General features: G+C 37.5%; 3 protein-coding genes across 3 annotated transcripts; all 3 read left to right on the top strand.

Moving 5' to 3' along the window:
- The first annotated feature begins 583 nt into the window (after positions 1–583).
- Positions 584–19,762, top strand: LOC119782328 (cell surface A33 antigen-like). The gene is made up of 7 exons (XM_038283258.1): positions 584–734; positions 1,684–1,822; positions 15,726–15,732; positions 15,806–16,028; positions 16,563–16,727; positions 19,433–19,549; positions 19,641–19,762. Exons 1-7 carry the CDS (start codon positions 704–706, stop codon positions 19,760–19,762), a joined length of 804 nt encoding a protein of 267 aa, XP_038139186.1. The 5' UTR covers positions 584–703.
- LOC119782315 (protein PRY2-like) lies at positions 9,595–25,674 on the top strand. The gene is made up of 2 exons (XM_038283236.1): positions 9,595–10,356; positions 25,386–25,674. The coding sequence occupies exon 1, from the start codon at positions 9,597–9,599 to the stop codon at positions 10,305–10,307; it is 711 nt and encodes a 236-aa protein (XP_038139164.1). The 5' UTR covers positions 9,595–9,596; the 3' UTR covers positions 10,308–10,356; positions 25,386–25,674.
- On the top strand, positions 24,772–25,392 carry LOC119782327 (polyribonucleotide nucleotidyltransferase-like). The gene is made up of 2 exons (XM_038283257.1): positions 24,772–24,845; positions 25,019–25,392. Exons 1-2 carry the CDS (start codon positions 24,772–24,774, stop codon positions 25,368–25,370), a joined length of 426 nt encoding a protein of 141 aa, XP_038139185.1. The 3' UTR covers positions 25,371–25,392.
- Positions 25,675–26,735: the final 1,061 nt, after the last annotated feature.

Genomic DNA, 26,735 nt, shown 5'->3' with positions numbered 1-26,735 from the left:
AAGGGGAAAGTCAGAATTCTGACTTACTTCTCAGAATTCTGACTTTTTTTTTTTCAGAATGAGCAATTGTGTAAAGTCAGAACTCTGAGATTAAAGTCAGAATTCTGACTTTCTTCTCATATTATACTGAAATAAAATTTTAAAATCTCAGAATTCTGACTTTAACGTCAGAATTATTACAAGAAAAAACTTAGAATTCTAAGGAAAAAGTCAGAATTCTAACTTTTTTCTCATATTATACTAAAAATCTGTAAACTTTTTTTTCAGTGGCCTAATCCTCTTCAATGACTTAATGATTTTAGGCTTCACCTTTCAAGTAAAGTCAAATAAAAATTACACAATGGAAAAGGTAAAGCTTAGGGGTTCAGTAAAATCAAGAAATCCTAAATTAGACCCCAATTTAATAATTTGGAGATTTTTCAATTATTTATTTCGATAAATGTGTTATTATGTTAACATGTTCTCTTTTATTTTACTCTCTGCGTAAGTGAATGGTTTATTATGAAGCGAAAGGACGGACGACATTGAACTGTGCGCAGCTTTACGCATCTCCCTCTCCCCGTGCGCTGGTGTCCCGTTATAAGCTGCCTCTGCCATTCTGAAGCACCAGCCAGGGATGAGACGGAGCAGGACTGAACTAGGAGAGTGTCCTGAAATGTTCATTAAATTCACCGGCTGGATTTGGAAGCTGATTTGATCCGAAATGTGGTGGATTCCTCTAGTTTTTCTGACAGGTAGGAGAAGCTGCGCTAAATCTGGAAAAGTTATCCAACTTCTTTTTTACTTTTTTCCGACAGACCATGTTTAACTTGTCTTTTCAGACAGGAGAAATATTTAATTTAAAGAAATATATATATATATATATATATATATATATATATATATATATATATATATATATATATATATATATATATATATATATATATATATATATATATATATATATATATATATATATATATATATATATATTTAAAGAAATATATATATATATATATATATATATATATATATATATATATATATATATATATATATAAACTCTTAAAAGACTAAAAGAAAAAAGAAAAACTTGCGGTGAGATTTTGAAATAGTTTGGGCAGGAAATCCTGTCAGGGTTAAATGAGCAGGTGAAGCTATAAGTTGAAGGTTTTCAGAAGATTTAACTGAAACAAAGTGGCAAAATATGGAATATTTATAGCACAGTAAATTTTACAGAGTAACGATAAGTGATCTGTAATTATGTCGGACATTTTTCTCACAATATAGGCTACATTATTTTCTACATTCTAGTGATTTTTAGAGAATTGAAGTAAAGTAGAATGGGCCCTACTAAAATACTTGCACCTTAAATATACTTTAAACTAAGAATTTCACAGCCCTGTACATTGGATAACAATAATTAAAGTTGAAATACAGAGCAGTAGAATCAGTAGTATTAAGCTCATTTCAAAGGTTGGTTCATTTAGGTTGTGGGGTTAAAAATAGGCTCTTTTTTAATACTAAATTATTTAATGATTGATTGAAATGTGAATGCTTATTGCCAATTAAATTTATGGTGATAAAATGCTGTTGAATCCTAAGTGTGCACTGAATGTATTTTTTTTTTTTTTTCATGTATACTGAACAAAAAAAAAAAGATATGTGATGTTAACAACCATTCGTTTTTCTCTATAACAGTATGGTCATCTACTGCAGCCATCAATGTAGAGATCCCTAAAGCAGCGTATGAGTTTGCCCGAGGAGACAACATCACACTTCCCTGCACATTTCAAAGTGTTCTATCCCAAATACCCCTGGCCATAATCTCTTGGTCTGCTGACAGTCCACAATCTGATGGAAATGTTAGTATCTTCATGCCCTTTTTTTTTTACCTGAATGTATAGACATGTTTCTCTAATGCTCTTATTCTCTACAGAACCTGATACTTATCCACTTTCATCCTAGTGGAATCACAGATATCAGGAAAAAATATGAAGGACGGGTGGCTATAGATGTTAAAGTTAATGGTGCTTCTGGGAAAGCTGACCTTAAGCTTTCCTCCATCACACTAGATGACAACAAGGAATTTTACTGTGAAGTTTAGATCCCCACAGATGATGAGGGAGAATCGATTGATGCAACAAATTTGACTGTTCTAGGTAATAGTTAACTGTGGTTTTTTTGGGTCATTATTAACCGAACAAAAAGTGTGTGTTTTTATCTAAAATCATGTGTGTACATATATGTATATATATGAATATATATGTGTATATTCATATATATATATATATATATGAATATATACATATATATTCATATATATACATATATATACACACAAATCACAAAATCCTCTTTGTTTCTTCCTTCTTTTTTCCAAGTGGCTCCATCTCCTCCCATCTGCAGGATACAAGGTAAAGCAGAATACGGCCAAAACATCAACATCACCTGTAAGTCTGAGGAAGGGTCTCCTCCTCCCATTTACAAATGGGAGAGTCGTGATGTGAGCAACGCGCTTCGTGCTCCATGGCCAAGAACCACTGACAGTAAGTGTGATATTTTTTTCTCACTAATAAGCATTACCTTTTAAATGTTTGCAAAACAAAGAGGAAGCTCATGTTAGGAAGAAATTTACATTTTACCCAAATTGGTTTATTGTTTAACTTTCGGGAAATGTTTTCTTTCTTGTGAAATTATCACTCCTAATTGATGAATCAGAGCCCAACAGGTTGAAGACACTCTTTGGTTACCGTTTGTATTGCAATGTGCTGACCACCTAATTGCAATTTTTTTTACATTATATAGTATGATAGCCTCTTGTTTGTAATAATCATAATGCTGCAATACAATAAGAATAGTCTCTGAGCAAAAGTGTTTTACACCAGTTCATATATTCTCTGTATGGAGAGCAGCAATAGTTTCATAAAGATTTCAAGCTGAGCTGATGGATAAAGCTCGGTAGCTTTCTGGAGCACACTGTGCATATATTGCTGCACAGCATATTGAATCCCAATGATCCTCACAATATTCTTACAGCAAAAAAGTGCCATGATCCATTACTGGGTATATTATTATACTTTGAGTGCCTTGCACTCATTCAGTACACGGTTCTGTTCTGCTAGTTGGGTGAATTTTTACTTCCCTTTATGCACAGAGGCATTGGTGTCGCCTAGTCTGGGCAGTGGTGCCCTCGGAAATGTTTCATAGGGGAGCCAGATGGGGCCACTAAAAATCCTGGGGTGGCACACTAAAACTAAAAGCTATAATTTCAGGGCTTGAATCTACTATTGTGGTAAACCTGCCTCTAGAATTCAAGTGCTTAAGTGAAAACATACTCATGTCTTGGTGTATTGTGTGATTCTTAATGTTACATCTACTGCAATTTACAGTAGCCAGTGGGGTGGCCAGGGCATGGCACAGGGTGGCCACCCTTTGGCACCCCCTGGTGGTGCCACTGGGTCTGGGAAGTCCCGGCTCTATCCCCAAATGATTTTTACCAATCCCTGGATCTTTTTTCCATTCAGGAAATAAGAAATTAACTGAGCCGCCCTTTGATGTTAAATCATATGAAGTTTTGTCATTTCCTAGCTCCATTAAATACAACACAAGACAATGGTCTGACCAATCTGAGAAGATCCAAGAATAGTTTGTACGGAAGCAGGCATGTTTTATTGGCTATAAGCATTGATATAATTTAATGTTGTCACAGAAGAAAGTTCAAATTTAAAAAAAAAAAGAAGATAATTCATCTCTGGTGGCTGAATGAGGAGAAGGGGCCACCATCGAACGGGTAAACAAAGAAGTGGTTTAAATCTGGATTGTTTTCAAAATTATGTGAGCATCAGGCAGCGCATTCATAATGAAATGATGATTTCAAGCTTGAAATGGACCAAACTTAACTTGTAGAAGTAGAAAACAGCTGTTTCCCACATTTTCAAAGCCTTTGGTTGGGGTTGAAAGTATGCTCTGGTACTGTGTTCCTGTAAAGTTGGGTGGCATCCAGTACCAGGAAGACCTGCTGCCTGTTGTTTTGATACGCCTCCTTCAGCGTTACCTGATCACAGTGAGATGGTTGCAATGTGTTTAAACCACGCACATGCTTTTCAAAAAGTGTGTGGTGCGTGTTAAACTTTGAGATACTGCTCTGTGGTTTGTCTTTGCACTCTTATCTTTGTCTGCCTCATGCTCCACTCAGCAGCTCGTTGCTCCCTCATCATCTTCTCTGTTCTCTGCTGTCTCTGAACTCACTACTTAATGTGGCTGTAAAACAGCTTCTGCTGCACATTTTGTCTAAATTTTAGGAATTTATTTCTTTCACCTAATGAGAGTTGGTTTAAAACTTTATACAATTCCTACCAAGGAAATACCTATATTATTTCCAAAATAAATATGTATTAATCTACTGTGTGTCATTTTATAAAGACCAAGAGGAAAAGGCAAATAGACCATCTTTGAATGTTTGTCTATAATTTATTTCTATTTATATTTCTTTTCTATCCCTTTAAATAGGATGTTGGTTTCTCTTACTGTCTTGAAAATTTAGAATTAGTTTTTTTTTTGAGTGAGGTCAGGATTGTCATGGCAGTTTTTCATATTGTTAAAAAAAATATAGGTGGATTTAAAGACTGAAACCGATTTAACCATGAAACTCTAGTTTTGGTTAATCAAGATTTAAGATCACTCTTCTTTTCTGCATTTTTCTTTAAAGAAAGTCCTCTTTAGGTGTGGCACTATGGAGGACAAACTCTGCCATATTTAAAAATATATACAGAAATAAATAAATGCTTAATAAATAAATAAGCATACAATTAATTGCCACGAAAAATACAATAAACAAATAAATGTAAGTAGAAATTAAATTATACAGTGAGACATAAATATATATAACTCTTGTAATTAGCTTCTTTGTTTATTTGCCTTTGTAATATTTACCTTATTTATTTTTTTGTCCTTTATAATCTTCAACTTTATTTTTTAATTACTTATATTTTTAAGTATTTATTTATGTGCAGGTTATAATATTTTTATCTGTTTTATTCTTCCTTTGTATTTTTTTACCCTATTTATTTCTTCGCGGCTATGTATTTCTGCCTGCCCTTTTTATATTTCTGTATGCATTTCTGCCTCATTATGCAAATGAGGAGGGGGTGTGTCCTAGAGAGTCAACTTCTGTTCATTGGTTGGTGAGCATTTTACTACAGCGGTCGAATCTACAGGAGGAGAGGAGAGTCTGAAGTCGAGTCTGAAGTCATTAGAACGCGAGTAGGGACTCGTGTCCTCGCCAAGTATGTTCTTGGCGAGGACAAACTTTGCCAAATACAACAAAAAATCGTCATCATAGCCAGCAGTCCTTCACACACGGCTATGCTGAGAGAGGGCCGCTGCAGACGGGCTGCCGTTAGCTTCGGAGCTCCTCTGGTTGCAGCGGTCCTCTCAAGTTCGGAACATTTTCTTTTAAATTACACATTAAATCTGTGAATGGGCCATATGGTGATGCTTAAAAGTATAATGTTCTCGCCTCAAATAATCTTAAAACATACTTTTATTGAACAACAGCAACAGAAAAGAGAACATTTTACTTAGTATGAGCTCTGTGAGTTAAGAAGATGGGCCGCCAACCAATGAGCAGAAGTTGACTCTCTAGGACACACCCCTTCCTCATTTGCATAATGAGACAGAAATGAAGCTCTAGCGGAAGTTCAATTGAAGAAACTCTGACTTACCTCCATCAATCGGGAGCTGATCCGTCTCTGAAGCGAGCCAATCAGCTTCGAACTACTCCACCCCGAAGCCCAATCAGCGTCCTGCTTCCACTTTATAAACTCCTTCAAATCTCACCCCAGCCGCTATCCTGCAATCGCAATGTCGGATTTCGATTCAGACGACAATTCACCCACCTCCATCCCCTTCTCCGCCATCGCAGCTGAATCGTCCTTCATGACACGACTCCACCTCAACCTCATCAGAGAGTATTAATCCCAGTTGTCACCATCCCTCGTCTCATCGCATTGGTCCGGCAGAAGACCACCATGTTGAGCCCGGTTCTCCCAGAGGTTTCTTCCCAAGGGGGAGTTTTTCCTCTCCACTGTCGCTTCATGCTTGCTCATCATGGACAGTTCACGGTACCTGCATCACCGAGCAGGACCTATATATCCCGAGTCTGAGTGAAGCCCCGGCGTCAGCTCCTCAGTCTTCTAGTCCCACAATTCTGCCCAGCAGATCACCTTGTCAACCAGCTTGGATCAAACCACCACCAGTTTCAGGCCGGGGGGGAACATCCCTATTCACATTCATCTACTCATGCATGTTAAAGCATAATTCAGCATGAATGTTCCTGCCGAGGTCTGAGCGCCAAAGACTATACTTTCTTATCAATAAATTCTTCTAATTATCTTTTCTCTCTGTGTGAGTTTTTCAGATTCAAATGCATACAGAAATGTAAAAAGGGTAGGCAGAAATAAATAGCAGCGAAGAAATAACTAGGGTAAAAAAATACAAAGGAAGAATAAAACAGACAAAAATATTTTAACATGCACATAAATAAATACTTAAAAATATAAGTAATAAAAAAATAAAGTTGAAGATTATAAAGGACAAAATATAAATAAGGTATTACAAAGGCAAATGAATAAAGAAGCTAATTAAAAGACATATACATTTATGTCTCACTGTATAATTTAATATCTACTTATATTTATTTGTGAATTGTATTTTTGGTGGCAATTAATTGTATGCTTATTTATTTATTGAGCATTTATTTATTTCTGTATTTTTTTTTTAAATATGGCAGAGTTTGTCCTCCATAGACATCAGCTTCAGTATGGCTAAAAGGGAAAACAATCTGTATTAGTCAGCCCTGAATATTTATTTTGTGATTTACTCTTTTTCTCAAATAATCACAATGGAGAATCTAGAGGCTGGAAATAAAAAATAAAGTATAACTTCTTATTTGTTGGTTACAAGGGTCTTTATTTTTTAAGATCTATGCAGGATGTCAGGAAACAATACTAGCCATTAACTTATTTCATATAGTACTAGCAAGGATTTAAAATGTCTTTCTTTCAAGAGTGACAATTTCTTTCTAAAGATTTTTCCCCATCTGTTGATCTCATATTTACCTGTTAAATCAGAAGATGTCTCTGTAGTCCCTGAAAAAAGCTATCATCTTCTAAAAATGATAATCTCTGGGAGTTATTTAGATCATGGATAGTAGTTTGGTCACAATGGAAAAGAAAGGGTTGGTTTAAAGCAATACCTTTTAAAATGACTGGGATTACTGGTATTTTAATGACATCAGAAAACAAGATTGTAGTTTCTAGCTTTTGTGATTGTCTTTCAGAGGGAGGGATCTTGTCCCTATATAACATCTCCAAAGAAACCTCTGGATTCTACGTCTGCACATTGAGCAACAATATTCGTTCTGCTACCTGCAACATAACGCTCACAGTCATGCCACGTAACTTAATTCTTCCTAACAGATCTGACAGTTATAGCAACTAATTCCCCTGTGCATTGTTGTCTTAACTCTTCTTCTTTTTTTATGCAGCATCCATGAATGTTGGTCCAATTGCAGGGATCATTGCAGGAGTTGTTTTGGCTTTGATCTTATTCATCGTTATTATCTATTGCTGTTGCTGCCGAAAGAAGGACAAGGACAATGAATAATATACTATGGCACGGTATGTTCTTTTGCTATTTCACTCACGCCTTAACCCTAACAAGACACGCTAGCTTTTTAAACCATCCAAATTCTATACAAATATGATTCTAAAATTGTGGCTGAAGTCTTGTATTTCACTATAAAAGTTGCTATAGTAACAATGGCGTGCACACTAAACTGCAGTCTCAGAAGCATAAATGTGTAGGCCTACTTAAGTGCCCTCTAAGGAGCCAAACGCCATGCTAAAATGCCTTCTTGGAAGCCAAAACTAGGGTTGCCAACTCCCTGGAAAAAAAAGGGACACCTCATGTGCTGACCCGATTGCCTTACCCCTCCTGGCATTTTGATGTTTGTTTTTTTTTTGTTTTTTTGTTTTTTTTGCCCCCGTTTGTGTGTGGAATTATTTATTTATTTCTTTTTTTACTATTTTTCCAAATCTTCATTGAATTAGATACATATTTGTGAGTGACATGAACACATGGAAAACAAATTATTATCCAGCAATTCTTTAAAAACTTTAATACAAAACATCAATCTTTGCTGAATAAAGTAAGTATCTTAAACATAAGACTTTCCTGCTTTACTTCAAACTGTGAAAATGAATAGAAAACAATAAATAAATACTGCACATTTTTGGGGCAACAGCAAATTTGTAAACATATTCGTGCCTTATATACACTGACTGTAGGCTACAATTGTAAAACAGGAAAAAGAAAAAAAAAACTAGCTCAATGCCACATTATGTGACAATAGCCTACTTTTACCACTTATTTACCAGAAATTTCCTCTGAGCTCTTGCAACAGTATGAAGTTTTTTGTCTTTGAGTGTTGAAGAGTAAAACTCTGAGCAAGAGAGTTTATAATTGAGGCTGACAATGAGCTCAGCTTTAATTAATTCTGTTAAAGATGAACTCTGTGTATGCACCATTTTTTTTCCCTGAAAAGAGATCACTCAGGACAAACTCTTTAAATAACTCTTCATAACTTATATGTATTAAATAACCAGGAGACATGACAACAGATTCTGATAGAAATTGTAATCTTAATCAGATCAGAGAAGTAGCTTAGAATTTACATAAGGCAGCTGCTCACCTCTCAGATTAACAGATAAAGAGGCATTTTTTACATCTCCAGTATGCCACATCATCACATTTTACATCATACACATTAGCCTTATCAAAATATTACACTTTGTTCTTACCTGAAGGACAGTGCTCTCATTCCATTCCCAAATATATAAATATAAGTACAGAATGAAGATTATAACTATATATATATTTGGACTGCCAGGACTCCTTGCAGTTACACATTCTTTGGCATTTTAATCGGTCCATTCGTCCCCCATACTGCTCTGTTGTCTCCCGCTATCTTCTCCGTGAGCAACACTTGGCTCAACCAATGGGATGAGAGTATTCTGGATCGTTACACATAGTTGTCAGCTCATTGGTCACAACGCAGGACCGGAAACAAGTTTACCATAAGTTTTATATCTAACGTGCCCTTGGCCCTTGTTCTTCATTTTCCATTAGCTTTTCACTGTTTTTTTTTTTTTTTTTTACTCTCACAGTAATACGGGACAAAGTGTTTTCCTTTTCCACTAAATACAGGACAGGTACTTCTACTTCTAAATACGAAACGATTCCGTATTTAGCTCACATTGCCAAAATATGCTAAACTTTCTTCTTGGAAGCCAGAACGTGTGCTAAACTGCTGTCTCTTAAGCAAAAATACACGCTAAGCTGCCATCTTGGCATCCATCAGGATTTAATTTTACAAAAACATATTACAGTAATCACTTATACATTATACATGCATGTTTCTTTTTCTAGTTTAGGAAATGTAACCATCTCTACCAAGCTCATATTTCTGTCCTCACTGTTTGACTGTCTACTTTTCACAGTTAATGATGGAGACAAGGAGCTTGTTGAAAACAATGGGGGTCGCAGCGTTGATGGGAAGGGGAGCCCACGAGACTCCAGAGTCAGCAAGCCAGTTGATCGACAAGATTACTATGAGGAGAGGAGTGAGCGCAACTATGATTGCTGCAGCGACTACGATAACCAACGCAGCGACTACAACGACCGCCACAGCGACTACAACGACCGCCGCACAGACTACGACGACCGCCGAAGCGACTACGATGACCGACGTAGCGACTACGACGACCGCAGCACCGACTACGAAGACCACAGAAGCGACTACGATGACCAACGTAGCGACTACAACGACCGCAGCACCAACTACGATGACCACAGAAGCGACTACGTTGACCGCCGTAGCAACTACGACGACCACAGCAGCAAAAACACATTACAATAATCACAGCAGCGACTACGACAACTGCGACTACAATGACCGCCGCAGCCACTACAATGACTGCCACAGCGACTACGACCACAGAAGCAACTACGATGACCACAGAAGTGACTACGATGACCGCCGCAGCGGCTACGACGACCACAGATGCGACTACGATGACCACAGAAGTGACCACGATGACCGCTGCAGCGACTACGACGACAACAGAAGCGACTACGATGACCGCTGTAGCGACTATGAAGACCGACACAGCAAGCACAGTGAACGCCATGAGCGCTACTATGACAACTGCCGCTTTCATGAGCAATGTTACACGCAGAGATCGCAGAGATCCTCGCTTTGATGATGACTGCTATGATGATCGTGACAGACCCTAGAGGAACTGGAATGAGGTGACGGGAATGAAATCAGAATATTCTCAGTTATTGCTTTTTTTTTATCCATATACACAAATTATTTACCTAGGATTATTTTCCTGGGATTTTACAACTTAACACAAAATGTTTGCTTGATCAGTCATTAATCAACAAGTAGACTGGGGGGAAAAGACCAGTTGCAGGGCAAAAACAAATTGATGAGCTTTTCTGAACTGTACTATTGAAATTTGAAAAAAATGTAATTAACACACATTTTTTTTGCTCAGATTACGATGTACAGTCCTGGCCAAAAGTATTGAGAATGACACAAATATTATATTTTCACATGATCTGCTGCCTTCTGGTTTTCATGTGTGTATGTCTGATGTTGTCATCACATACAGAAATACAATTGCAATCATATTATGAGTTGCGTTCAAAAATGTAGGTTCATAAAAAAGAAACTGAGTCCACACAGAAGAGGGATTTTTAGCTTCTGCAGAAGGAGAGGGCCACGTTCAGCTACATCTACTCTCTGACTGACTTCTTCTGCAAAGCCTTTTTATTAGCAGATCATAGTGTTCTTCTGACAAGGCAATCGATCAGGTCATATGACAAAATGCTCCTCTGATTGAATCACAGAATAGAGTGGTCTCCTGATAACTGTGATTAGCCTTGCACAAACATCAGCAATTTTCTACCACAGTTACATGACAGTTTGCAGTAAACAGAGTGAAGCATCTCATTTCTTCAAAGTTCCATATGCAAATACATTAACTTTATAATCATAATTGAATAAACCTGACACCCTCTTCTTCAGGACCTCTGCAATTCTCCCTGGCATGCTCTCAATCAACTTCTTGCACAATCAATGCTTGCATTTTGTCAGAATTCCTAGGTTTTCGTTTGTCCACCCGTCTCTTGATGATTGACCACAAGTTTTCACTGGATTCACAGGATTTTATTTGTGAAGATCTATTTGTAAAGATACATTTTCACTGAATAGGATTTGATGCTTACCTTTTTTCGGAGTGATATAAAGGTGTTCTGTTTGTTTTTGTTTTTAATAGGACTGTGTTTTTTTCTTTGGGTTCTAACTAAATTTATTATTTTATCACTTCCTTGTCAGAGGCATTGTATACAAATACCAAGGCTGTAACAAAATGCTGCAATAGTTGAGGAAGTATGTGACTACTTACTTGGCATTTTAATTTACTTTTTTGTTTCTTTTTGTTAGTTTTTTTCGTTTTTCTATTGGGTGATAAAGAAGGTCACTTTTAAGTTATAATTATTTTAAAGGCTACCTTCACAGCAGGGATAAAGGCTTTATGTTGGTGCATTTAAATGTTTTATTTAGACCATGGGTATTGCCCTTTGTATCATGTACAAATGTAACCTTTAATGCTCTTGGTGTTTGCAGTTTCCCTCTTTAACCACGCTATAAAAACAGGAACTATATCTTCATCTGAATGTTGAAATTATCCTTACTCTCTTATCCTGTTAATTTTTTCTGTGATTTTGTTTTTTTTTTTCTGTTTGAGATTCTAACATTCAATTTACAGAAAAATCTTTTCATTGCAACGTTTTGAATGGAATTTTAACTGAAAATACCACCCGCTGCACCATGTCAAAAAGTGTTACATAGCTTTTAATAGCATTTAATAAAAATTATCTTAAATAAGCCCTCGGCTCTGGGAATGTTTCTTAAAATGAAATCAACATACAATTTTAAATATTGACACCAGATGGCAATACGGGGTTCCCTTAAAGCTGAAGTCTGTAAGTTTTTAAAAATCACTTTTTTGTCATATTGGCTAAAACTGTCCCTATGCCCAGACAGCAGTACATGTGATATGTAACCTGTGAAAAAAACTGCTTCAATTGGTACCGCCTACTGCCTGTATTTCAATCTGGAAAGAATAATTCGGGACAAGCCAAAACAACCAATCACAGCCAGAGGAGCGTCTGATGGAGTGTCAATCACAGCTCACACACGCTGAATCCCCCCCCCCTTCCGGTCGCATGCGGTAGCCGCGCAGATGCTGTGAGAGGGGTGGAGCTTGGAGGTGGGGCATGAGTGAAGCAGAGAGGGTGGGGTAGTGACGTGAAACCTGTTTTTCTTCAAATTTTCAGTCGAAGTCTGCTCTCTTCTCAATGTTACAGACTGCAGCTTTAACTGTTCTATTTGTTTTTCAAACCAGTACAATATTTGTCATTTTTGCAACAGATTTTTCTATTCTTGTTTCCTATATGTCTTCTAAAACCAAGGCAAATGTACTTCATAAATGTTTTATTTATACATGTTTATACAATGTTTTTTTTTACCCTAAAACAACCAAAGGCGGACTATTGGAGGAAAAAAGGCTGCAATATTTTTTCCGGACGAAACTCAGTGGAGCAGTGCAAACCTTACCGTTAAAATAAAAAAAACATAAAGCTGTCAACAATGACGAAATGTTGATTTCAGAAGTGTGGCGGCGGTGTTTAACAATGAAATCGCTGACCCAGTTCAGTGGCCCATGAAGGGAGCTTCTCAGGAGTGACAGCAGGGACTGCCAATCACACAAGAAAAGACGGTGAGCCAATCAGGAGCTTGTGGGCCCCACAGCCCCCCCCCCCCCTTAAAATATTTATATGGCAATACAAGCTTATGTCATCATTACATATTCACTTAAAACATTAATTGCTTTACTGGAATCAGAATCAGATTTATTGCCAAGTAGGATTGCAATAATGAGGTTTAGTAAAGAATTATAATTCCCAAAGTTAGGGTTGCGACTCCATTTCGGGTCCTTGATCAATCAGGATGGAGGCTTGAGATTCACAATGAAAATTAGCTAAACTAAAATATTTATCTTGAGGATTTCAATGTATTATTATTACAGTTTGTTAATTTCTAGAAACATTTGCATTCTCATCCAATTATTTGGGTCCTGAGTCAACTCTGACATAATTTTGTGGGTTAAAGGCTTGCAAGTTTGGGAGCCTCCGGTCTAGACCCTTATTTCCAACCCCCACCCCACAACTGTGTGTGAATATAAAGGAGGGAGTTTCTGCTGCAGCAAGCTACGGGGCTGACTGGGTTACCAACATTTCAAAATAAAACAAAGGCGACCCAAAAAAATTCAGTCCTACTCATCTAGTTCTACCTACTTAATATGGAAGAGGATTAATGCCACTGAAAAAATTAAAAAAGTTAACAGATTTTTGAATATTATTTCAGTTTAATAAGGGGAAAATGAGCAATTTTGTAAAGTCAGAACTCTGAGATTAAAGTCAGAATTCTGACTTTCTTCTCATATTATAATGAACTAAATTTAAAAATCTCACAATTCTGACTTTAAAGTCAGAGTTTTGAGATTAAACGCAGAATTTTGAGATTAAAGTAAGAATTAATTATAAGAAAAAAGTTAGAATTCTGAGGAAAAAGTCAGAATTCTAACTTTCTTCTTATATTATACTAAATATAAACTTTTTTTTTCCAGTGGCCTAATCCTCTTCCATGACTTAATGTTTTTAGGCTTCACCTTCAAGTAAAGTAAAATAAAAATTACACAATGGAAAAGGTAAAGCTTAGGGGTTCTGTAAAATCAAGAAATACTAAGTTAGACCCCAATTTAATAATTTAGACATTTTTCAATTATTTATTTCGATAAATGTATTATTATGTAAACATGTTCTCTTTTATTTTACTGTCTGCTTAAGTGAATGGTTTATTATATTATATATTATATTACTGGAGTTTATTATATATAAACTCTTAAAAGACTATAGGAAAAAAAACTTGCGGTGACATTTTGAAATAGTTTGCACAGGAAATCCTGTCAGGGTTAAATGAGCAGGTGAAGCTATAAGTTGGAGGTTTTCAGAAGATTTAACTGAAACAAAGTGGCAAAATAGGGAATATTTATAGCACAGTAAATGTTACAGAGTAACGATAAGTGATCTGTACTTATGTCGGACATTCTTCTCACAATATACATTAGTTTCTACATTCTCGTGAATTTTTAGAGAATTGAAGTAAAGCAGAATGGGCCCTACTAAAAAAATACTTGCACCTTAAATGTACTTTAAACTAAGAATTTCACAACTTTGTTCATTAATTATTCTCTGCAGTCCAAGTAAATAAAAAAAATAATAAACTATTACTGGATTACTGGCACTGATGCAGGAACCAGAGCAATGGAAACCTATGCAAACTACACTGTGTGTATGAATATTTGGTAATAGGCTAAGAATTAAAAAGCTTCATTCATTATGTTATTTGTTTTTCTTACACTTGAAAAACAGCTAAACAATTCAGACCTTCTAGGAGGCTGTAGATTTTATTTAAAAAACTCACCATGACAGGAGACAGCACTTCTCTGGAGGTTTCATCTAGAAGGTATGATGGAAATAAAGTTTTTACACATTCAATGGACCAAAATTAAGATAAATGAATAAGATGATAAGTAATAAAATGAGAACATCCCTGTGGTTTCTCCTTTATGAATCCAGGATAAGTGAGCTATTCCTCTCTGGATGTGGTGGGTCTTTTCTTTAGTGGCTGATCTTTTGAAAAATAAAATGCAATGGATCTTTTTCTTTTTGTGGATCTGCTATGGGTTTGAGAGGGCAAAGCCTCTAGGTGTGTAGTTTAATTACTCCTAAATGCCAACGGTAGATTATTAAACTAGACTGAGCAATAATTATTTGACTTGTGAGCAAAACATGTGTGTGTTAGCACTAAGGTTGTATTAAAAACGCGGACTGGATTTGATCACCATGGTATTGTTATACATAAATAGGTGGAACGGAGTAGAGTTTCAATGTCTGTCATTTTTTAGAGTGAGAAATTGGGAATATGGTGTGAGAGCGTGTGAAGATACTGAGATGGGTGAGTCTCACTCCCAGATTTGACAGCCCTGTACATTGGATAACAATAATTAAAGTTTAAATACCGAGCAGGTAGAATCAGTAGTATTAAGCTCATTTCAAAGGTTGGTTCGTTTAGGTTGGGGGGGGGGGGGGGGGGGGGGGGGGGGGGGGGGGGTGATCATATTATACTAAGTGTTTAATTATAGGCTCTTTTTTAATACTAAATTATTTAATGATTAATTGAAATGCGAATGCTTATTGCCAATTAAATTTATGGTGATAAAAATCTGCTGAGTGCTAACTGTGCACTGAATGTAGTTTTTTTTTTCATGTATATTGAACAAAAAAAACGATATTATGTGATGTTAACAACCATGTTTTTATCTATACCAGTGTGGTCATACTGCAGCCATCCAAGTAAAAATCCCTGAAGAAGCGTATGAGTTTGCCCGAAGAGACAACATCACACTTCCCTGCACATTTCAAAGTGCTCTATCCAAAATATACCTGGCCGTAATCTTTTGGTCTGCTGACGGTCCACAATCTGATGCAGATGTTAGTATTTTCATGCCTTTTTTTTTCAACTGAATGAACAGACATGTTTCTCGAATGCTCTTATTCTTAACAGAACCTGATACTTACCCACTATCATCCCCAAGGAATCACAGACATCAAGAGAAAATATGAAGGACGGGTGACTGTAGATGTTAAAATTAATGGAGCTTCTGGGAAAGCTGACCTTAAGCTTTCCTCCATCACACTAGATGACAACAAGGAATTTGACTGTGAAGTTCAGATCCCCTCAGATGATGAGGGAAAATCGATTGATGCAACACGTTTGACTGTTCTAGGTAATGGGTAATTGTGTTTTTTTTGGGTCATTGTCAACCAAACACAAAGTTTATGTTTTTATCTAAAACCTCTCTCTCTCTCTCTCTCTCTCTCTCTCTCTCTCTCTCTCTCTCTCTCTCTCTCTCTCTCTCTCTCTCTCTCTCTCTCTCTCTCTCTCTCTCTCTCTCTCTCTCTCTCTCTCTCTCTCTCTCTCTCTCTCTCTCTCTCTCTCTCTCTCTCTCTCTCTCTCTCTCTCTCTCTCTCTCTCTCTCTCTCTCTCTCTCTCTCTCTCTCTCTCTCTCTCTCTCTCTCTCTCTCTCTCTCTCTCTCTCTCTCTCTCTCTCTCTCTCTCTCTCTCTCTCTCTCTCTCTCTCTATATATATATATATATATAAATATATATATATATATGTGTGTGTATATATAATGCTTTATTAATCCCAAACAGAAATTAAATAAGCAGAGTTAGCAGCACAATTCAAGAATGTATTTAAATCACATTTAAAAATAATAAAATCACAAAATTCTTTTTTTTCTCTCTTCTTTTTTCCAAGTGGCTCCATCTCCTCCCATCTGCAAGATAGAAGGTAAAGCAGAATACGGCCAAAACATCAACATCACCTGTTACTCTGAGGAAGGGTCTCCTCCTCCCACTTACAAATGGGAGAGTCGTGATGTTAGTAACACGCTTCAGGCTCCATGGCCAAGAACCACTGACAGTAAGTGTGATACTTATTTCTCACTAATAAGCATTACCTTTTAAATGTTTGCAAAACAAAGAGGAAGCTCATGTTAGAAAGAAATTTACATTCTACCCAAATAGTTTTATTGTTTAACTTTCGGGAAATGTTTTCTTTCTTGTGAAATTATCACTCCTAATCGATGAATCAGAGGCCAACAGGTTGAAGATGCTCTTTGGTTAATGTTTGTATTGCAATGTGCTGACCACCTAATTACAATTTTTTTTTACATTATATAGTATGATAGCCTCTTGTTTGTAATGATAATAATGTTGCAATACAATAAGAATAGTCTCTGAGCAAATGTGTTTTACACCAATTCATATATTCTCTGTATGGAGAGCAGCAATAGTTTCATAAAGATTTCAAGCTGAGCTGATGGATAAAGCTCGGTAGCTTTCTGGAGCACACTGTGCATATATTGCTGCACAGCATATTGAATCCCAATGATCTTCACAATATTCTCACAGCAAAAAAGTGCCATGATCCATTACTGGGTATATTATTATACTTTGAGTGCCTTGCACTCATTCAGTACACGGATCTGTTCTGCTAGTTGGGTGAATTTTTACTTCCCTTTATGCACAGAGGCATTGGTGTCGCCTAGTCTGGGCAGTGGTGCCCTCGGAAATGTTTCATAGGGGAGCCAGATGGGGCCACTAAAAATCCTGGGGTGGCACACTAAAACCAAAAGCTATAATTTCAGGGCTTGAATCTACTATTGTGGTAAACCTGCCTCTAGAATTCAAGTGCTTAAGTGAAAACATACTCATGTCTTGGTGTATTGTGTGATTCTTAATGTTACATCTACTGCAATTTACAGTAGCCAGTGGGGTGGCCAGGGCATGGCACAGGGTGGCCACCCTTTGGCACCCCCTGGTGGTGCCACTGGGTCTGGGAAGTCCCGTCTCTATCCCCAAATGATTTTTACCAATCCCTAGATCTTTTTTTTTCATTCAGGAAATAAGAAATTAACTGAGCCGCCCTTCGATGTTAAATTATATGAAGTTTTGTAATTTCCTATCTCCATTAAATGCAACACAAAGACAATGGTCTGACCAATCCAAGAAGATCCAAGAATAGTTTGTACGGAAGCAGGCATGTTTTATTGGCTATAAGCATTGATATAATTTAATGTTGTCACAGAAGAAAGTTCAAATAAAAAAAAAAAAGAAAGAAGATTCTTCTCTGGTGGCTGAAAGAGGAGAAGGGGACACCATCAAACGGATGAAGAAGTGGTTTAAATCTGGGATGTTTTCAAAATTATGTAAATATCAGGCAGCTCATTCATGATGAAATAATGATTTCAAGCTTGAAATGGACCAAACTTAACTTGTAGAAGTAGAAAACAGCTGTTTCCCACATTTTCAAAGCCTTTGGTTGGGGTTGAAAGTATGCTCTGGTACTGTGTTCCTGTAAAGTTGGGTGGCATCCAGTACCAGGAAGACCTGCTGCCTGTTGTTTTGATACGCCTCCTTCAGCGTTACCTGATCACAGTGAGATGGTTGCAATGTGTTTAAACCTCGCATATGCTTTTCAAAAGGTGTGTGGTGCGTGTTAAACTTTGAGAAACCACTCTGTGATCTGTCTTTGCACTCTTATCTTTGTCTGCCTCATGCTCCACTCAGCAGCTCGTTGCTCTCTCATCATCTTCTCTGTTCTCTGCTGTCTCTGAACTCACTTCTTATTGTGGCTGTAAAACAGCTCCTGCTGCACATTTTGTCTAAATTTTAGGAATTTATTTCTTCCACCTATTGAGAGTTGGTTTAAAACTTTATACAATTCCTACCAAGGAAATACCTATATTATTTCCAAAATAAATATGTATTAATCTACTGTGTGTCATATAAAGACCAAGAGGAAAAGGCATATAGACCATTTTTAATGTTTGTCTACAATTTATCCTTTTCTATCCCTTTAATTAGGATGTTGGTTTCTTGTACTGTCTTGAAAATTTAGAATTAGTTTTTTTTGAGTGAGGTCAGGATTGTCATGGCAGTTTTTCATATTATTAAAAAAAATATAGGTGGATTTAAAGACTGAAACATATTTAACTATGAAACTCTAGTTTTGGTTAATCAAGATTTAAGATCACTCTTCTTTTCTGCATTTTTCTTTAAAGATAGTCCTCTTTAGGTGTGGCATCTGGTATAGCTAAAAGGGAAAACAATCTGTATTAGTCAGCCCTGAATATTTATTTTATCATTTACTCTTTTTCTCACATAATCATAATGGAGAATCTAGAGGCTGGAAATCAAAAATAAAGTATAACTTCTTATTTGTTGGTTATAAGGGTCTTTATTTTTTAAGTTGTATGCAGGATGTAAGGAAACAATACTAGCCATTAACTTTTTTCATATAGTACTAGCAAGAAATTAAAATGGTTTCCTTTCAAGTTTCACAATTTCTTTCTTAAGATTTTTCCCCATCTGTTGATTTCATATTTACCTGTTAAATCAGATAATGTCTCTCTAGTCCCTGAAAAAAGCTATCATCTACTAAACATGATAATCTCTGGCAGTTATTTAGATCATGGATAGTAGTTTGGTCACCATGGAAAGGAAAGGGTTGGTCTAAAGCAATAGATGTCTTCATTACTGATTTTAAGATTACTGGGATTACTGGTATTCTAATGACATCAGAAAACAAGATTGTAGTTTCTAGCTTTTGTGATTGTCTTTCAGACGGAGGGACCCTGTCCCTATATAACATCTCCAAAGAAACCTCTGGATTCTACGTCTGCACATCAAGCAACAAAATTCGTTCTGCTACCTGTAACATAACGCTCACAGTCATGCCACGTAACTTAATTCTTCTTAACAGATCTGACAGTTATAGTAACTAATTCCCCTGTGCATTGTTGTCTTAACTCTTCTTCTTTTTTTTATGCAGCATCCATGAATGTTGGTCCAGTTGCACGGATCATTACAGGAGTTGTTTTGGCTTTGATCTTATTCATCGTTATTATCGAATACTGTTGCTGCCAAAAGAAGGACAAGGACAATGAAGAATAAACTATGGCACCGTATGTTCTTTTGCTATTTCACTCACGCCTTAACCCTAACAAGACATGCTAGCTTTTGGAACCATCCAAATTCTATACTGATATGATTCTAAAATTGTAGCTCAAGTCTTGTATTTCCCTATAAGCAGTTGCTATAGTAACAATGGCATGCACACTAAATTGCCATCTGGGAAGCATAAATGTGTGCTAGACTACTCTCAAAAGCCAAAATGTGTATGCCTACTTAAGTAACTTCTGAGGAGTCAAAACCCATGCTAAAATGCCTTATTGGAAGCCAAAACTAGGGTTGCCAACTCCCCCTTTGCAGTGCCGGCTCTAGACCAAATGTACCAGGGGGCCAGGAGGGGGCCAGCGTGTTTTCATGGGTTCACAGAAAAGCATGAATTAGAAAACAGGGCGAGGGATTTAAATATATTAAAATAGCTGCATGAATTACAATTTCTATTGAATTAGGTTTAATTAAAATTCTATGTCTTATTAGGTCAATATACAATCATGATTTATATATATTTGACTAAATTTATGTTAAATTAAATTATTTTCTATAAAATCTGAATTAGAACTCAAGAAAAACTGATAAATTCAGTATTTTCAGTATTGAAAAAAACACTTAGCAGATTAAAACTGGGCTCCACTGAAGCTATCACCTTATTGTTTTTAGATAATTAGTAAAATAACCTATCAGTAACCATGTCTGTTCCAGTAGATATCATCATTAGAATTTCTTTGACTATTATGGCTTCAGCACAGGGGCCATAACAGGGGCCAGCACATGATCTAAAGGGGCACTGGCCCCCGTTGGTCCCTGTCTAGAACCACCCATGCTCCTTTGTGTGTGAAACTATTTTTTTTTTTTACTATTCGACTCAAATCTTCATTGAATTAGATACATATTTGTGAGTGACATGAACACACGGAAAACAAATTATTATCCAGCAATTCTACAAAACTTTTAATACAAAACAACAAACTTTGCTGAATACAGGTGCTGGTCATAAAATTAGAATATCATGAAAAAGTAGATTGATTTCAGTAATTCCATTTAAAAAGTGAAACTTGTATATTATATTCATACATTACATACAAACTCATATATTTCAGATGTTTATTTTGTTTAATTTTGATGATTACAAATGACAACAAATGAAAATCTCAAATTCATCATATCAGAAAATTAGAATATTACTGAAGACCAATAAAAACAAAGGATTTATAGGAATGTTGGCCAACTGAAAAGTATGAACATGAAAAGTATGAGCATGTACAGCACTCAGTATTTAGTTGGGCCTCCTTTGGCCTGTATTACTGCAGCAATGCGGCGTGGCATGGAGTCGATCAGTCTGTGGCACTGCTCAGGTGTTATGATAGCCCAGGTTGCTCTAATAGTGGCTTTTAGCTCTTCTGAATTGTTGGGGCTGGTGTATTGCATCTTCTTCTTCACAATACCCCATAGATTTTCTATGGGGTTAAGGTCAGGAGAGTTTGCTGGCCAATTAAGAACAGGGATACCATGGTCCTTCAACCAGGTACTGGTAGCTTTGGCACTGTGTGCAGGTGCCAAGTCCTGTTGGAAAATGAAATCTGCATCTCCAAAAAGTTGGTCAGCTGCAGGAAGCATGAAGTGCTCTAAAACTTCCTGGTATGTGGCTGCGTTGACCCTGGACCTCAGAAAACACAATGGACCAACACCAGCAGATGACATGGCACCCCAAACCATCACTGACTGTGGAAACTTTACACTGGACTTCAAGCAACGTGGATGAAGTGCCTCTCTTCTTTTCCTCCAGACTCTGGGACCTTGATTTCCAAAGGAAATGCAAAATTAACTTTCATCAGAGAACATGACTTTGGACCACTCACCAGCAGTCCAGTCCTGTTTCTCTTTAGCCCAGGCAAGACGCTTCTGACGCCGTCTGTGGTTCAAGAGTGGCTTGACACAAGGAATGCGACAGCAGAAACCCATGTCTTTCATACGTCTGTGTGTGGTGGTTCTTGAAGCACTCACTCCAGCTGCAGTCCACTCTTTGTGAATCTCCCCCACATTTTTGAATGGGTTTTGTTTCACAATCCTCTCCAGGGTGCGGTTATCTCTCTTGCTTGTACACTTTTTTCGACCACATCTTTTCCTTCCCTTCGCCTCTCTATTAATGTGCTTGGACACTGAGCTCTGTGAACAGCCAGCCTCTTTAGCGATGACCTTTTGTGTCTTGCCCTCCTTGTACAAGGTGTCGATGGTCGTCTTTTGGACAACTGTCAAGTCAGCAGTCTTCCCCATGATTGTGTAGCCTATAGAACTAGACTGAAAGACCATTTAAAGGCTTTTGCAGGTGGTTTGAGTTAATTAGCTGATTAGAGTGTGGCACCAGGGGCCATCAATTTTGAACCTTTTCACAATATTCTAATTTTCTGATATGATGAATTTGAGATTTTCATTTGTTGTCATTTGTAATCATCAAAATTAAACAAAATAAACATCTGAAATATATGAGTTTGTATGTAATATATGAATATAATATACAAGTTTCACTTTTTAAATGGAATTACTGAAATCAATCTACTTTTTCATGATATTCTAATTTTATGACCAGCACCTGTAAAATAAGTATCTTAAACATAAGCCTGTCCTGCTTTACTTAGAACTGGAAAAATGAATAGAAAACAATAAATAAATACTGCACATTTTTGCTGCAACGGCAAAATTGTAAACATATTCGTGCCTTAATTTCAATGACTGTAGCCTACAGTTGTAAAACAGGAAGAAAAAAAAATAGCTCAATGCCATATTAATTGGCAATAGTCTACTTTTACCACTTATTGACCACAAATTTCCTCTGAGCTCTTGCAGCAGTAAAAAGCTGTTTGTCTTTGAGTGCTGCAGAGTAAAACTCTGAGCAAGAGAGTTCATAATCAAGGCTGATTATGAGCTCAGCTTTAATTAAGTCTGTTAAAGATGAACTATGTGTATGCACCTTGGAGCTCTATCTCTCCGGTTCTTTTCTCTGAAAAGAGATCACTCGGGACAAACTCTTTAAATAACACATCAAAACTTATATTAAATAACCAGGAGACATGACAACAGATTCTGATACAAATTGTAATCTTAATCAGATCAGAGAAGTAGCTTAGAATTTACATAAGGCAGCTGCTCACCTCTCAGATTAACAGATAAAGAGGCATTTTATACATCTCCAGTATGCCACATCATCACATTTTACATCATACACGTTAGCCTAATCAAAACATTACACTTTGTTCTTACCTGAAGGACAGTGCTCTCATTCCATTCCCAAATATATATAAGTACAGAATGAAGATTATAACTATATATCCGGACAGAGGAACTATTTTAATTTGATAAACTATTGTGGAAAACATCACAACACCCAACGGGCAGCTAATATTAAGGTGTAATAAACTCACCCATTATCAATGGTAATTATCCTAACAATTCAGTGGAACATTTGTTCCGCATATCAGTCCATTTGTTCTTCATTAAGGAGAAAATCCTCTCCACAAAACCAGTGGAAGATGGGATGCTGAGGAGAAAGGACACAGCAGCTTGGATGTTGGGACGGTAGCTGCCTTTCTGGATTGTTACACATAGTTGTCAGCTCATTGGTCAAAAAGCAGGACAGGGCCCGGGAACAAGTTTATCATAAGTTTTGTATCTAACATGGCCTTTTTCTTCATTTTCCATTAGCTTTTTACTTCATATGTTTTTTTACTCTCACAGTAATACGGGACAAAGTGTTTTCCTTTTCCACTAAATACAGGACAGGTACTTCTACTTCTAAATACGAAACAATTCTGTATTTAGCTCACATTGCCAAAATATGCTAAACTTTCTTCTTGGAAGCCAGAACGTGTGCTAAACTGCCTACTCTTAATCAAAAATATACGCTAAGCTGCCATCTTGGCATCCACAGCGTCTGCTAAACTTAAGAACAGGGGTAAATACTCGCTTTATGTGCCTTTTCTTTCCTTCCCACTCCTGCCCTTCAAAAAGTCTGTTCATGTCAATGTATAGCTACCCACTCACCTCAGGGCATTCAGGATTTTATTTTACAAAAACACATGACAATAATCACTTAAACATTATACATACTGTAAAGGAAGAAAATATTCTAACATAGTTAACTTTGGAAAAAGGTTGGCTTCTGATTCTTCCCTTCCCCAGGTCCACTCGGCGAGCTGCGTTTGGTAATAAAACCAACATTGCGTGTTGACATCACAGAATTACAGAGTTTAATCCAATATAAGACAATGCATAAACTTAGAAATAAGACAATGCACAAACCTACACCAGAAACTGCAGAACAACAGAGACATACATTCCATTACCTGACATAGGAGGAAAGAAAGCAAAGACGTACAAGACATCTTTGGAGAGTTTGCAAGAGCAAAAATCTGATCTTTTTCTTCTAATTAGAAAGCTTTATCCTCTTGTATCTAATCCATTCAAAAAGGGGCTGGCCCTCGGTCCTCCAATCAAACGCCATCTCTGACACTGCTAGGGCTTCCCCTTATTTACTGCAAACATCTGGGGTCATTTGCTTCTTTGTTTTAACAAGAAAAGGCGGAAAGCTTGTCCTGGCATCTAGCATTCCTAAAGTCATAAAACACAAGATAAGCTCTCACAGACAGCTTGTGGAATGCGGGGGGCCTCACTTTTGACCTTCTGTAAACCAAGCAGAAATCTCTCCTGCAGGCTTAACTGTTATTCACCCCCCAGGAGATACTCATTCTATGGGCTGGTGGTCTAAATACTTATCCATTAGTAGTTTTAAATCATTAACACAGCCTTGTTCAAAATTAAGAAATATGTTCAAGTGAGAGTGTTTACACATGCCATAAGATTAACTGTATTAAAGTCTAAAAAATAATCATTTTTCTTTAACAATACACATGTTTCTTTTCCTAGTTTAGGAAATGTAACCATCTCTACCAAGCTCATATTTCTGTCCTCACTGTTTGACTGTCTACTTTTCATAGTTAATGATGGAGACAAGGAGGTTGTTGAAAACAGTGGGGGTCGCAGCGTTGATGGAAAGGGGAGCCCACAAGACTCCAGAGTCAGCAAACCAGTTGAACGACAAGATGACTAAGAGGAGAGGAGTGAGCGCAACTATGATCGCCACAGCGACTATAACGACCGCAGCAGCGACTACAACGACCGCAGAAGCGACTACAATGACCGCAGAAGCGAATGCAACAATCGCTGAAGCGACTACGACAACTGACGTAGCATCAACGATGACCGCAACAGTGACTATGACGGCCACAGTAGCTACTACGATGACCGCTGTAGCGACTACGACGACCACAGAAGCGACTATGATGACCACCGCAGCGACTACAACGACCGCCGCAGCGACTACGACGACCACAGAAGCGACTATGATGACCGCAGAAGCGACTATGATGACCGCAGAAGCGACTATGATGACCGCCATAGCAACTACGCCGATCGACACAGCAAGCACAGTGACCGCTATGAGCGCTACGATGATGACCGCCGCTTTCATGAGCAGCGTTACAATGAACGCAGAGATCCTCGCTCTGATGATGACCGCTATGATGATCGTGACAGACCCTAGAGGAACTGGAATGAGGTGACCAGGACCATCCATGTGCATGAAATCAGAAGATTCTCTGTTTTTTCTTTTTTTTATCCATATACGCAAATTATTTACCTAAGATTATTTCCCTGGGATTTTACAACTTAACACAAAACTTTTGCTTGATCATTCATTAATCAACAAGTAGACTGGGGGGAAAAGACCAGTTGCAGGGCAAAAACAAATGATGAGCTTTTCTGAACTGTACTATTGAATATTGACAAAAATGTAATTAACACACATTTTTTTGCTCAAATTACGATGTACAGTCATGGCCAAAAGTATTGAGAATGACACAAATATTATATTTTCACATGATCTGCTGCCCTCTGGTTTTCATGTGCATATGTCTGATGTTGTCATCACATACAGAAATACGATTGCAATCATATTATGAGTAACAAAAGCTTTTAATGACAGTTGGAATGAGTTAATGCAGCAAGTCAATATTTGCAGTGTTGACCCTCTTCTTCAGGACCTCTGCAATTCTCCCTGGCATGCTGTCAATCAACTTCTGGACCAAATCCTGACTGATAGCAGTCCATTCTTGCACAATCAAAGCTTGCATTTTGTCAGAATTGCTAGGTTTTCGTTTTGTCCACCCGTCTCTTGATGATTGACCACAAGTTTTCACTGGTATTAAGATCAGGGTAGTTTCCAGGCCATGGACCCACAATCTCTATGTTTTGTTCCCTGAGACAGTTAGATATCACCTTTGCTTTATGGCAAGGTGCTCCATCATGCTATAAAAGGCATTGTTCATCTCCAAACTGCTCTTGGACGGTGGTCTCAGAGGACATTCTGGTACCATTCTTTATTCATGGCTGTGGTTTTAGGTAAGATCGTGAGAGAGCTGACTCCCTTGGCTGAGAAGCAACCCCACACATGAATGGTTTTTAGGAAGCTTTACAGTTGGCATGAGACAAGACTGGTGGTAGCGCTCACCTCGTCCCAAACAATCGGAAAGGGGATTCATCAGAGAAAAGGACTTTACCCCAGTCCTCAGCAGTCCACTCCCTGTACCTTTTGCAGAATATCAGTTTTTCCCTGATGTTTTTCCTGGAGAGAAGTGACTTCTTTGCTGCCCTTCTTTGAGACCAGGCCTTGCTCCAAGAGTCTCCGCCTCACAGTGCGTGCAGATGCACTCACACCTACTGCCATTCCTGAGCAAGCTCTGCACTGCTGGTAGCCCGATCTGAAACACTTTTAAGAGACGGTCCTGGCCCTTGCTGGTCTTTCTTGGGTGTCCTGGAGCCTTTTTGGCAACAATGGAACCTCTCTCCTTGAAGTTCTTAATGATGCGATAGATTGTTGACTGAGGTACAATCTTTCTAGCTGTGATTT

The sequence above is a fragment of the Cyprinodon tularosa genome, unplaced genomic scaffold, assembly GCF_016077235.1.
Source record: "Cyprinodon tularosa strain WSP-4 unplaced genomic scaffold, ASM1607723v1 ctg191, whole genome shotgun sequence".
Lineage (NCBI taxonomy): Eukaryota > Metazoa > Chordata > Actinopteri > Cyprinodontiformes > Cyprinodontidae > Cyprinodon > Cyprinodon tularosa.
This window is presented reverse-complemented; position numbering and strand designations above follow the sequence as displayed.